The 13,041-nt window shown below is 44.7% G+C and overlaps 1 protein-coding gene across 1 annotated transcript in view; it reads right to left on the bottom strand.

The window, feature by feature from the left end:
• BMP6 (bone morphogenetic protein 6) overlaps nucleotides 1-11,132 on the bottom strand; it is a 35,433-nt gene extending 24,301 nt beyond the window's left edge. Inside the window, exons 1-5 of the mRNA XM_038770724.1 lie at nucleotides 11,092-11,132; nucleotides 10,799-10,949; nucleotides 8,573-8,709; nucleotides 7,740-7,753; nucleotides 6,976-7,168 (exon numbers count right to left, since the gene is read on the bottom strand). Coding sequence (XP_038626652.1) covers nucleotides 6,976-7,168; nucleotides 7,740-7,753; nucleotides 8,573-8,709; nucleotides 10,799-10,949; nucleotides 11,092-11,132 — 536 coding nt within the window. The remainder of the gene's footprint in view (nucleotides 1-6,975; nucleotides 7,169-7,739; nucleotides 7,754-8,572; nucleotides 8,710-10,798; nucleotides 10,950-11,091) is intronic.
• Between the last annotated feature and the right edge of the window lie 1,909 nt (nucleotides 11,133-13,041).

Here is a 13,041-nt window from a genome sequence, read left to right as displayed (position 1 = left end):
AAAATGAAATAGGTTGTACTTTCTGAACTTGTCTTTGTGGTTGGGGTCTATGGTCCTATCTCCAAAATATGTTGCCATACCATAGTAGTTCACTTCCAGAACTGAGGAATTTTTAGTCATTCTCAAGGGACAACTGAACTCTCTTTCCTAGACTGTAAGCTCTTTGGAGACAGGGATCATATCTACCAACTCTACTGTACTCTCCCTCACACTTAGTACGGTGCTCTGCACAGAGTAAGGACTAAGTAAATGCTGCTGATTGATTAACTGATGTCAGACAAAACTGTAGTTGCACTGAATTAAATTTGGGTCCTGAAAGAAAACCTTACCAAACCCCAAATGCTTTTATTACATGAACCAGTGGTTCTCAAGGAAATTTGCTGGGGCTCCTACTAAGGCCACTGTTTTTAAAATCCCCTAGCCTGAGTTGTTCTCCTTCTCCTCGATGCCTCCACACTAGCATGACTCCCAAGTTTCTCCCTTGCTTCTCCCATGCTTCCTGAACCTGGATCCACTACTCCTCCCTCGGCACCACACAAATTAGGAGAAAGAGAGCTGTTTTGGAGCTACAGATGGACTAGATGTGGATTATAACCAGTTTAAAAAGGTTGTCTAGACCCGAAGTCCTAAACGTTTTTGTTATATTGCCTCTATCACTCATATCCTAAGTGTATTGAAACTCCACATTGTTCACATCAACTCGAGGTTTGAAAAAGTTGGGACTTTACAGGACCCTTCTTTGGAATTTTAAAATTTAGGTTTTGCGGGAGGCAGTGTGGCCTAGTGAGAACAAAATCGGACTGGGAGGCAAGAGACCTGAGTTTTAATCCCGGCTCTGCACCTTGTTTGCTGTCTGACCTTGGGCCTCAGTTTTCTCATCTGTAAAATGGGGCTAGGATACCTATTTTTCCCTCTCTCTGATCGTGACTCCCACGTGGGACAGAAATGGCATCCACTCTGATTATTAGAACAGTGCTTGGCTCATAATAAGCACTTGATAAATTCCATCTTCATCATATTTTCAGTTTCCCACTCCTCCTCCCTACCCCACTGCCGAGTCTTGCCTGCCACAATCCCTGACATCCGGCCAGAGAGAGACGCACTTAAGACAAACAAAGCCATCCATTTCCGGGAATGAATAATACACCAAGCACAGTTTCCAGAAATAAAATCTATTTTCTTTTCTCTTTAAATGTTTCCCCTGAGGGTAACCAGCTTCCAAAGAGTGGTACCCCCACCCACCACACCCAGCTGCTCCTCAAAAAGACTGAACATTGTAGTTAGAGTTCACAGTTTGGCTCTGCTCAATCAGTCAATTCAGGGTGGCTGGGCTCTGGACACTGTAAAGACCCCAGGAGGGTGGGCTGAGGGGCCTTGCCTGGTTCAAGCCTTGATAATTAATAATAATAATAATAGTAATAATAATAAGTGTTTGTTAAGTGTTTACTATGTGCTAAGCACTACACTAAGTGTTGGGGCAGATACAAAATCATCAGGTCCCAACCAGGGCTCACAGTCTAAGTAGAAGGGAGAATAGGGATTGACTCCCCATTCTGCAGATGAAGAAACTGAGGTATGGAGAAGTTCCGTGATTTGCCCAAAGTCAAAAAGCAGGCAAGTGGTAGAGCCGGAATTAGAACCCAGGTCTTCGGACTCCCAATCCGGTATTCTTTCCACTAGGCCACACTGCTTCTCGCAATTTTGTTAACCCTTGGGAACACCCTGCTTGCACAGGGAATTAGAACCCTAACAGGAGAATCTGTGTGATCTACAGAGATTAACCTACAATTTAGCCTGGCAGTGATCATCCCCAGTTTAGGTGCCATGAGACCAACACAGAACAGCTGGATGACTAGCAGTGTCTGCACAGGGCCAAATGTATTTTTTAACAAGAATCTGCTAAGCAAATCTAGTTTTAAGCACTGAGATTACATTAGCCAAAAGCACTGGCTTCGCTCCTCTAGCCTTATCCCCGTCCCCTCCTAGGCACCCTGACCCCAGCATGTATGCCTAACTGGCAGAAAACATTTCAAGGTTTTCACTGAGTCTGAGTGTTGGGGATCGCTGCTGCGGGTGGGGGGACCCTCACATGCTACAGCCAAGGTATGTTGTGCTGCCTGTGTGATGTCACCCCACAACAGTGCTTATGATGTCATCTGTGTCTCGGGTCACTCTGGGGCCCCCACAAGGCAAACAAGCCCTGGGCCAAAATAAACCTGGACCCAGCTCTGAGGATATGTCGGTGCTCAGTCCACCATCAGCTACATTTGAGCCCCTGCATACACTGCATGCAGAGCACAGAACAAGGCACTTAGGAACATACGATAAAAGGAGTTTACCAACTAGAGGCAGAGGCAGGCAGAAGGGGACTGTACACAGCGCGTGGAAACAAGAGGAAAAAACATAGGTACCATCCTCCCTCTCCCACACAAAGAGCAGCCCACCAAGTTTGGCTAAAGAATGAAAACACTACTCTCCCAAAATTCCTTGCAGACTCCTTTCGGTTTAACCAAGTGTCATCAAAGTCAGGCAGGTCAGGATTTTTGTCTCCAAACTCACTGGCCTTAAATAAGTATGCCACCACCATGCTAAGCAGAAAGCAGCTGTTCTCTTTTGGCTGAAGATCAGCCTAAACTTTACAAATGTTCTGTTGGCTATGTAAAAAAAATAAATAACATGCTCATTTATACAGCATTCAACACTAGTGCCTTTCTGCTTACGATTTAAAGATCCTTTCCCACCACGTAAAAAAAACAAGGTTATCCCAAACAAATCACTAGGATCAAAACCAAACTACCACAAGCCCTAAAAAACCTCTTGGTTTTGGTATTTGCATTCAAGGTTAATAAAAAGTAAACTAAATATACCAGTAACCAGTGAAGAAGCAATTCCAAGCCAGCACCAAGGTTCTCATTTGATGATGATGATGATGATGGCATTTATTAAGCGCTTACTATGTGCCAAGCACTTTTCTAAGCGCTGGGGAGGTTACAAGGTGATTAGGTTGTCCCTCGGGGGGCTCACAGTCTTTATCCCCATTTTACAGATGAGGTAACTGAGGCACAGAGAAGTTAAGTGACTTGTCCAAAGTCACACAGCTGACAATTTCTAACTACAGTTTCAAAAGAAAGCCATTGAAGGGTTAGAACTTGCTTCTATTTTGATTTTTTAAAGAAGAAATACATATATAACCATTCAGGTAACCACAAGGAGTATTAAAGTGCACAAAATGCTTCAGCCCCCCTCCCCAATTCCACTACCCTAGACCTATACCTACATCCTGCAAAGCCAAAATACAAATAAGTTTCTGCCTACAATGTGTGAATCCTCACAAAGACACACTCCCACAAAAGCAGAATTGCAGGAGAACAAGATTCCTTTCCAATGGTGGTGCTCTTTTTGTAAATTATTTGTCCGTGGCCAAATGGTAGGCCTCTTCTTATGACCCACAGCTAAAAACTGTAGTACTTGTTAAGGACTTATTACGTACCAAGCACTGTGCTAAATTCTGGGGTAAATACAATCGTATCTGACCCAGTCCTTGCCCCATATGAGGCTCAGAACCTAAGGGGAAGAGAGAACAGGCATTCCCATTTTACGGATTTGGAAACTGAGGCACAGAAAAATTAACTGACGCCCAAGATCACAGAGCTAGCAAGTGGCAGACCCGGGATTAGTACACAGACCTCCCGATACCCCAGTCAATCAATCAGTGGTATTTACTGAGTCCTTACTGCTTGTGGAATACTGTACAAGTGGTTGGGAAAGTACAATGGAGTAAATAGACACTATCGCTGCCCTCAAGGAATTTACAATCTAGCAGGGGAGACAGTCATACTAAATTACAGGTTGGGGAAGCAATAGATAATGAAAATATGTACCTAAATGTTGTGGAGGTGGGAGGTAGGGTGTGGATTTAAGTGCTTAGGGGATATGGAATTAAGTGCATAGGTAATAATAATAATAATAATAATGATAATAATAATAATAATAAAAAAAGCATTTATTAAGCGCTTACTATGTGCAAAGCACTGTTCTAAGCGCTGGGGAGGTTACAAGGTGATCAGGTTGTCTCATGGGGGGCTCACAGTCATAATCCCCATTGTACAGTTGAGGTTAACTGAGGCACAAAGTCACACAGCTGACAATTGGTGGAGCCAGGATTTGAACCCATGACCTCTGACTCCAAAGCCCGTGCTCTTTCCACTGAGTAATGCTGTTGAGAGGGAGAATAGGGTGGAGAGGTGAGTCAGGGAAGGCTTCCTGGAGGAGATATGATCCTCTGAGAGATGTGAGATATATATGTTCCTGACCCAACTCCAGCCTTGACCTCTCCTTTTCTGCAGTTTCACATTTCCTCCTGCCTTCAAGACATACCTATTTGGATGTCCTGCCATTACCTCAAACGTAACGCTGTCCAAAATACAGCTCCTCATCTTCTCACCCTAACCCTGCCCTCACCCTGACTTTCCCATCACTGTAAACAGCACTATCCTCCTTCCTGTTTCACAATCCCACAACTATGGCATTATCCTTGACTCCTCCTCTCATTCAACCTACATATTCAGTCTGTCACCAAATCCTGTCAGCTCAATCTTCACAACATCGCTAAAATCTGATCTTTCCTCTCCACCCAAATTGCTACCTTGTTAATCCAAGGATTTATCCTACCCTGTTTTGTAACTCCATTAGCCTACTTGCTGACCTCCCTGCTTCCCCCCACTTCACTAGACTGCTTGGATCATTTTCCCACAAAAATGTTCAGTCCACATTTTCCTACTCCTCAAGAACCTCCAGTAGCTGCCCATCCACCTTTGCATCAAACAGAAACTCCTTACTATAGGCTTTAAGGCACTCAATCAACTTTCCCCCTCCTACCTCACCTCGCTACTCTCCTACTACAACCCAGCCCACAGACTTTGCTTCTCTAATGACAACCTACTCAACTGTACTTCGAGCTCATCTATCTCACCACTGACTTCTCATCCACATCCTGCCTCTGACCTGGAACTCCCTCCTTCCCTTTGCACTTGGATTTGTACCCTTTATTCACCCCTCAGCACTTTGGTACATATCTGTAATTTATTTATATTAATGCCTGTATTCACCTCTTGGATTTGTACCCTTTATTCACCCCTCAGCACTTTGGTACATATCTGTAATTTATTTATATTAATGCCTGCATTCACCTCTAGACTGTAAACTCCTTGTGGGCAAGGAATGTGTCTACCAACTCTATTACATTATACTCTGCCAAACAGTATAGTTCTCTGGACACAGTAAAATGCTCAATAAATGCAATTGATTGATATGATTTTAGTAGAGTTACGAAGATGGGGAAATGGTGGTCTGTCAGCTATGAACGGGGAGGGAATTCAAGGCAAGAGGGAGGGAGGATGTGAACAAGAGGTTTATGGCAGGAGAGACACGAGTGAGCCACAGTGAGCAGGCTGGTATTCATAATAATAATAATAATAATAATAATAATAACAACAACAACATCTGTTAAGTGCTTACTTTGTGCCAGGCACTGTACTAAGTGCTGGGGTAGATACAAGATATAAACAGGTTGGACACAGTCCATGTCCCACATGGGGCTCACAATCTTAATCTCCATTTTACAGATGAGGTAATTGAGGCACAGAGAAGTTAACTGATTTGCCCAAGGTCATAGAGCAGACAAGTAAGCGCTTAGTACAGGCTCTGCACACAGTAAGCACTCAATAAATACGATTGATGAAGTGGCGGAGCCAGGATTAACCCATGACCTTCTGACTACCAGGCCCATGCTCAAGTAGCGAAGCATAGGGGCTGGGCTGTAGTGCTTTCAACTTAGCCAAGCTGAGGCTTGACTTTCCTTACCCGCCCTTAAAAATTACACACTGGAACCCTGCTTCACGTGCCCATATGGGATGGGGGCTGTTTCGTTTCGTTTTTCCTGACTCTATTTCTTAACGTTTTAATTTGAAATACAGGTGCAACATCTCTGTTTCCGTCTTGGTACAGCCTATATCCTTCACCCGAGACTGTTTGAGGCTCCCAGAATTACTAGATAATAATAATGATGATGGCATTGACTCGCTGAGTACATACCCAATACATTTCTAGATTTTCAGACAAGCTGACTGACTTACCCTGTGTATCCTCCAGGAAAACTGAAGGGATAAACGCTACAGGCAGATTTCCACACATTAGTTCACCAAGCTGCTCAGCGTTTTGTAAAATACCCTGAGGCCTGGGTAAGCTCCACTCAGGCAAGGGATAATAATGTTAGGGAGACATGGCAGCATATTCATTTGTGTGGTGAACTTCCTTAAAAAGGAATCAGTTTAAAAGTGTGTTGTTTATCATACTAAACACAGACAAAATTTACGACGAAATTCAAATGCAATGTTTTTCTGAGAATTCCCACCCTGCTCTAAATCCTTCCACAGTCCGTTTGCTATAGCTTTCTGGAAGAGACCCTCGAACATGCTTGCCAGCAGCTGTTAATAAAAAGGAACAAGACTTGGATCAAGGCACAAGAAGGCAGTTGGAATTTGACAAAGGCCGCAGGTGAGATTCTGTCAATCAGTGGATTCTTCCCTTGTTCTACGATGGGAAAACTGCCTTCCCTGAATGATGGTCACTGGACTACGCAATGCTTCAATTCAGCTTCAACAACCTGTTGGCCTGAATAAATGCCACAAAGCCCATAGCCCAAAGGACTTCCTCAAATATGGCCTTGAGTCAGGGAACTTGTCTACCAAGTCTGTTATTATTGTACTCTCCCAAGCACTTAGTTCAGTGCTCTGCACAAAGTGCTCAATAAATACCATGGATTGAGCGATTGAGTCTAGACTCACACCCTTCACCCACAGACACTCTCTCTCTCAGCTGCACATGACAGGATGGGACTTGGCCAGGGTCCATCCACTAACCCACCCCAACTCGCTCTTTGCAGTCTTCCACTCTGCTACCCTGACCTTCTCCTACCTGTGCTGATGCTCCTGCAGGACTTGGTAAATGCTGATAAGGAAAGTTTGATTTTTGAAGCCCTCCACGACACAGTCTTTGTAGATCCGGAACTCGGCTGCTGTCACCGCCTCGCCCTCAGGAATCTGGGACAAGTTGAACTTGAACTCTTTGTGGTGCTGCTGGTGAGGGGAAAACTCCTTGTCATACTCCACTGCAGGATTGAACAAAAGAAAGAGTGACAGTTATTGTTACACGGCACCACGTGTTAACTTCAACTACAGTCCATCTTTGTACAATGCGTCTTTCCACTAGGCATTTGGGACAGCATGTTATGGGGAGTTAGGGAATGTTCTTCCACAAATGGACACATATCTAGACAGAACTCAAGGTGGTGTCATTCAGTCAACTGGTGGAATTGACTGCATGCCTACTTTTTTTTTTAACAGTACTTGCTTAGTGCTTACTATGCATCAGGCACTACACTAAGTACTAGGGCAGATATAAGATGATCAGGTCAGACACGATCCATCTCAAATGGGGTTTATGGTCTAAGTAGGAGGGAACAGGATTTAATCCCAACTTTACAGATGAGGCAACTGAGGCACAGAGAACTTCAGTGACACACCCAAGGTCATGCAGCAGGCAAGTGGCGGAGCTGCAATTAGAAGCCAGGTCCTCTGACTCCCAGGCCCATGCGCTTCCCATTAAGCCATGCTGCTTTTCAACTGATGGGCTTTCTAAGCCTCTTCTCCTCACTTCCAGCTTTTGATTTCACCACTTACTGCTGAAGTCTTCTCTGAAAGGGGAGAAGAGGAAAGGAGCTGAGATGGAACACAAAACTTATTCATTTGCTCTTTTCTAGGTTTTGGAAAATTTGGGCTCTACAGAAACTGAAATTGCCAGTTTTAAAAAAATGTTCTGTTCATTTGAATTTTCCTTGTTATCCCTGTCATCTAGGCCCCCAGACTGTGACTTGTTTCACACGAAGAGGACCTGAAGAAAACCATTTCCAGACATTCTAAGGAACAGTTTTTGTTAAAGAAACAGCCTGCTGTTACCAAAACAAATCTTATGATGTGGCCACTAGAGTTCAAAAACAGACATCCTTGCTGTTCCCTTCATCTGGTGGTTTTTTGAGAGACCACAACTAAGTCGCCACATTTATAGTTGAGTAATCTGGGAGGGGAGATGGGGAAGGAGCAACTGGTGTAGCAAGTAATAATAATATAATAATGATAATTGTGGCATTTGGTAAGCACTTACTCTGTGCCAGGCACTGTTCTAAGTACTGGGGTGGATACAAGCAAATCATGTGGGACACAGTCCCTGTCCCACGTGGGGCTCACAGTCTCAAATCCCATTTTACAGATGAGGCAACTGAGGCACAGAGACGTGAAGTAACTTGCCCAAGGTCATATGGCAGACAAGTGGCAGAGCAGAGATTAGAACTCATGACCTTCTGACTCCCAGGCCCATGATGACTCTGGTATTTCTGGGGGTTGGCTTTGGGGAGTGTTTGTGTATACGAGAGAGAGAAGAGTACGGGAGCAGATGTATATGTATGTGTGTCTGTTGGGGGAGGAGGTGAATGTGTGAATGTGTGATGCCAACTTGCGCCAAAGTTTGGCTATGGGTCCTGTGGGTAAAGCCCTGGCACCCATTCTGGAACCTCAACACCTTACATGATTGATTAATGGTGAAGGCGTAGCACTTTTTCAGCCCCAGCCCATGTTCCATAGAAAACCAGCAGCCCTGAAATCAGCAAGGAACATGGGACTTGTGGGGCAACAGAGGCAAGAGGAACCTTTGTCACATCCGCCCACTCCCTTGCCACCATCTAGGTTCTTTCCTATCTTTCTCTCTTGTCTGTTCGGAATCACAATCTGGGTTTCCAACAGAGTTGTCACTCCCCACCCCTTCCCCTTACCTCTCTGACCTGGACCCACCTACGCCTCTGCTCACTGATTCCATCTCTTCAGAACTCCTCCCTATGACTCTTCACCGTATATTACACTCCTCGCTCTCCCCACTGAGTCACTGCCATCTCACTGAAGCTTTCTTGGAAGCCTTCCTTTCCTCCTCCGCCCTCTAGCCTACAACTGACTACAAGCAAATCATGTGGTAATTTGGGCTCCTAAGGATGCACTGTACAAACAAAGCGCCTCCACCAACTCAGCATAGTCAGTGAATGACAGGACAATGGCTGCTGGGACACTGCAGGTTCTGCTGAATTTAGCGTGACTCCTTCAGGGAACCCAAGTTTTGTCTTTTTATCCTTTACACGGCCCACAGCATAGACTTTGGAAGGAAGGTGAGCTGTCTGGGCTCTTGGCTTTTTCCCACAGTACCTGCTCTGCCAAGTTAGCTGCTGTTCCCCGCCTTTGGCTTAAGGGATTATTGATTCAACATGTAGAGCACTGACATTACTCACTCCACCTCCACCACACGAATGACTGGTCTTTACTCTCTGATTTCATTTGATTTATGAGTCCACCAATTGCCTTCATTAATTTTTCCCCCCAAATCAACGAGCATCCAAACAACCCCCAATAATTAGAGACTGTGATGGCAGACATGGCTCCTTTTTCTGCTGCCTCTCCAAAGGAAAGGTATACCAATGAGTGTTTCCCAGCATGTGGCTGATATGCCAGAAAAGTATGCCATTTGGTTCTTATGGGTGGACTATACTGGAACCAAACCCAATTGTTGAGGCTTCTTTATTTTAGAAAACATTTAGGCTACCTTCCCCTGAAAGTTCATAAGAACTTATAACAACAACAACTGTGGTATTTGCTAAGCACTTACTATGTGCCAAGTACTGTACTAAGCACTGGGGTAGATACAAGATAATCAGGTCACACACGGCGCTTACAGTCTACGTAGAGGGGAGAACAGGCATTGAATCTCTATTTTGCAGATAAAGGAACTGATGCATGGAGAAGTTGTGCAACTTACCCAAGGTCACACAGCAGACAAGTGGAAAAGCTGGGATTAGAACCCAGATCCTCTGACTCTCAGGCCCATGCTCTTTCTACTAGGCCACGCTCCTCTTTAATAGTCATGGAATATTTGTCCTTGAAAGAATTCCAAATCAATAATATCGACTGAATTTCTACCTTGTGCAGAGCACTGTACCAAGTGCTTGGGAGAGTTCCATTGAATCCATATACAGGATCCCTGCTCTAGGGTTTACAATCTAGTTGTCAAATAGAAGGCAGTAATAGAAAGCAGAAAATTAGAGAGACAGTGTTGCCTAATGGAAAGCGCAGAGATTTGAAAGTCAGAGGACCTGCATTCTAATTCCATCACTTGTCTGCTGTGTGACCTTGGACAAGTAGCTTAACTTTCTGTGCTTCAATTACCTCATCTGTAAAATGGGGATTTTGACTGTGAGCCCCACAAGGGACATGGACTGTGTTCAACCTAATTAGCTTGTATCTATCCCAGTGCTTAGTACAGTGCCTGGAACAGTACAAGTGCTTAACAAATACTACTAAAAAATATGTACCCAAGTGCTATATGAGAAGGCACTGTGAATACTTTAATGCTTAAGTGGTATGGAAGTGGCAATTGTGGGGTGGGAAGATTAGAGATTAATTGGGGAATGCCTCGTGCAGGAGATGTGATTTCAGAAGGGCTTTGAAGAAGCAGAGAGCTGTGGTCAGTTAGATTTGAAGGGGGAGGGAGCTTCAGGCAAGTGGGAGGTCGTGAGTAAGATGCTGGTGATTGTGGTGGGAGAGACGAGAATGAGAGTTTGAGGAGACCAAATATTGTGATCTGGGGTACATTGGAGGAGACAGTGGATAAATAGGAGGGAGAGGGTTTAAAGTCACTCTCGTACATGAATTCTTTCAGGTACGTAGGTTAACCCCATTTTACAGATAGTGAATGTGAGGCAGAAGGCGGTTAAAATGACTTTCTCAGGGTCATCCTTTATGTCCTTGGCAGACCTGGGATGGGAATCCAAGTTTCCTTTCTCTGGTTCTCTTCCACTGTAATGACAGCAGTGATAGAGCCGGGACTACACTCAAAATAGTAAAATTAAGAGACTCCAAATCCAAGTGAAGAAGTGAATTTGGTTAATCCTCCAAAGTAGCTCTCAGCTCATACAGTAAAAGCTAAGGCACACGATACACAATGGGATTGTCTCCAGTCATAGGTCCAGCCATAGCCATGCATGCAGAAGGCAGGGGGAAATAATACTAATAATAATGATGGCATTTGTTAAGCGCTTACAATGTGCCAAGCACTGTTCTAGGTGCTGGGAGAGATACAAGGTCATCAGGTTGTCCCAAATGGGGCTCAGAGTCTTAATCCCCATTTTACAGGTGAGGTTACTGAGGCACAGATAAATTAAGTGACTTGCCCAAAGTCACACAGCTGACAAGTGGCAGAGTCAGGATTAGAATCTATGTCCTCTGACTTCCAAGCCCATGCTCTTTCCACTAAGCCACACTGCTTCTCTAAGAACATAGGGTTGCTTCTTCTTGCCCACGGCAGGGGAGGGACCCTGGCCTGCCCTGCTTCAGACTTGTGGGAGAAGTTGTATATGAGGGGATGATTTAGATAACTAAGAGGGCTCAGAAGAAGAGCAATATAGACAACCTAGACCGATCCTTCTAAGGGAAGAACAAAGATAAAAGAGGAACTGGAGGCAGGTCAGTAGAGATATTTGTGAATGAGAAAACACAATTCCTTGCTTTAGGAAGGCCCACCTTATTTGTCTGTCAACATTATGATTTAAAGCTCAGTGGAAACACCCCCAAAAGTCTCATGGCCTACTGACAAAAGCACGGGCTTAGGAGTCAGAGGATGTGGGTTCTAATCTTGGCTCCGGCACCTGCCTGCTGCATGACCTTGGGCAAGTCACTTAACTTCTCTGTGCCTCAGTTACCTTACCTGCAAAATGGGGATTAAGACTGTGAGCCCCATGTGGAACAGGGACTGCGTCCAACTTGATTACCTTGTATCTACTCCAGCTCTTAGAACAGTGCTTGGCACATGGTAAGCACTTTACAATACCATAATCATTATAAATCCCATTTTCACTATTAGCTTCATTTCCCTTCTCCCATCAAGCCTCTCTCCACGGCCTCTGGGAGCGTGGGCATCTGCACCAGCAGCAGATATTCCCCCCAAGAATCGGGCTGTGTAATCTCACACAGGTGAAACCACCTTCCCTGGAGGTGGCCAGCCCCCAAAGACTGACGAATTGCCCAGGGAGACCTTTTCCAACTAGCCATTGCTGTCAGGAGGCAAGTGTGAGAGAAACAGTGTGAAGGGACCCAGGCCTGGGCATCAGAGGACTGGATGCTAATCCCGGCTCTGCCACTTGCCTGATGGGTGACCTTGGACAAGTCACCTAACTTCTCAGTGCCTCAGTTTCCTCATTCCTCCTATTTAGACTGTGGGCCCACATGGGACAGGGACTATGTCTGACCTGATTATTTTGTATCTATCCCAGCGCTGCTTGGCACATAGCACTTTAACCAATACCACAATAATTATTATTATTAGAGGGGAAGGGGAGATGCACAGATAATGAATACACTGCCAAAAGGGTAACTGGCAGTTACTCCCATTGGGTAATACTTTGCATTTTGGGTGGCAGCTTGACCTTGGGCAAGTCACTTAAGTTCTCGGTGCCTTAGTTTCTTTATCTGTAAAATGGGGATAAAATACCTATTCTTTCTTTCCCTTAGACTGTGAGCCCCATGTGGGAATGGGATTGTGTCTGATCTGGTTGTACTGTATCTACCATTGCACTTTACCCAATCCTTGCCACACAATTAAGCGCTTAACAAATAACACCATTTCACTATATCATTACTATATGATGATAATAATAACAATACTTAAAGGACAAATTCCAGAATTTAAGACGACCGCTTGTCCAAGACCACCTTTCTAATGAAAACTCAAGTTCTGAAGCAACAAGTAACTCTCAAAGGCTCCTTCCTTCTGCAGTTCCCAGGGTTAGCGGAGGTTCAGACTCCTATCACATTACACTGCATCAGATGACCTATTATCCACAGCACAAACCAAGCATGCCAAGCCCAAGGACTCGAGTTGAGTCTCTCATGC

The sequence above is a fragment of the Tachyglossus aculeatus genome, chromosome X2, assembly GCF_015852505.1.
Source record: "Tachyglossus aculeatus isolate mTacAcu1 chromosome X2, mTacAcu1.pri, whole genome shotgun sequence".
Classification (NCBI taxonomy): Eukaryota; Metazoa; Chordata; class Mammalia; order Monotremata; family Tachyglossidae; genus Tachyglossus; species Tachyglossus aculeatus.
This window is presented reverse-complemented; position numbering and strand designations above follow the sequence as displayed.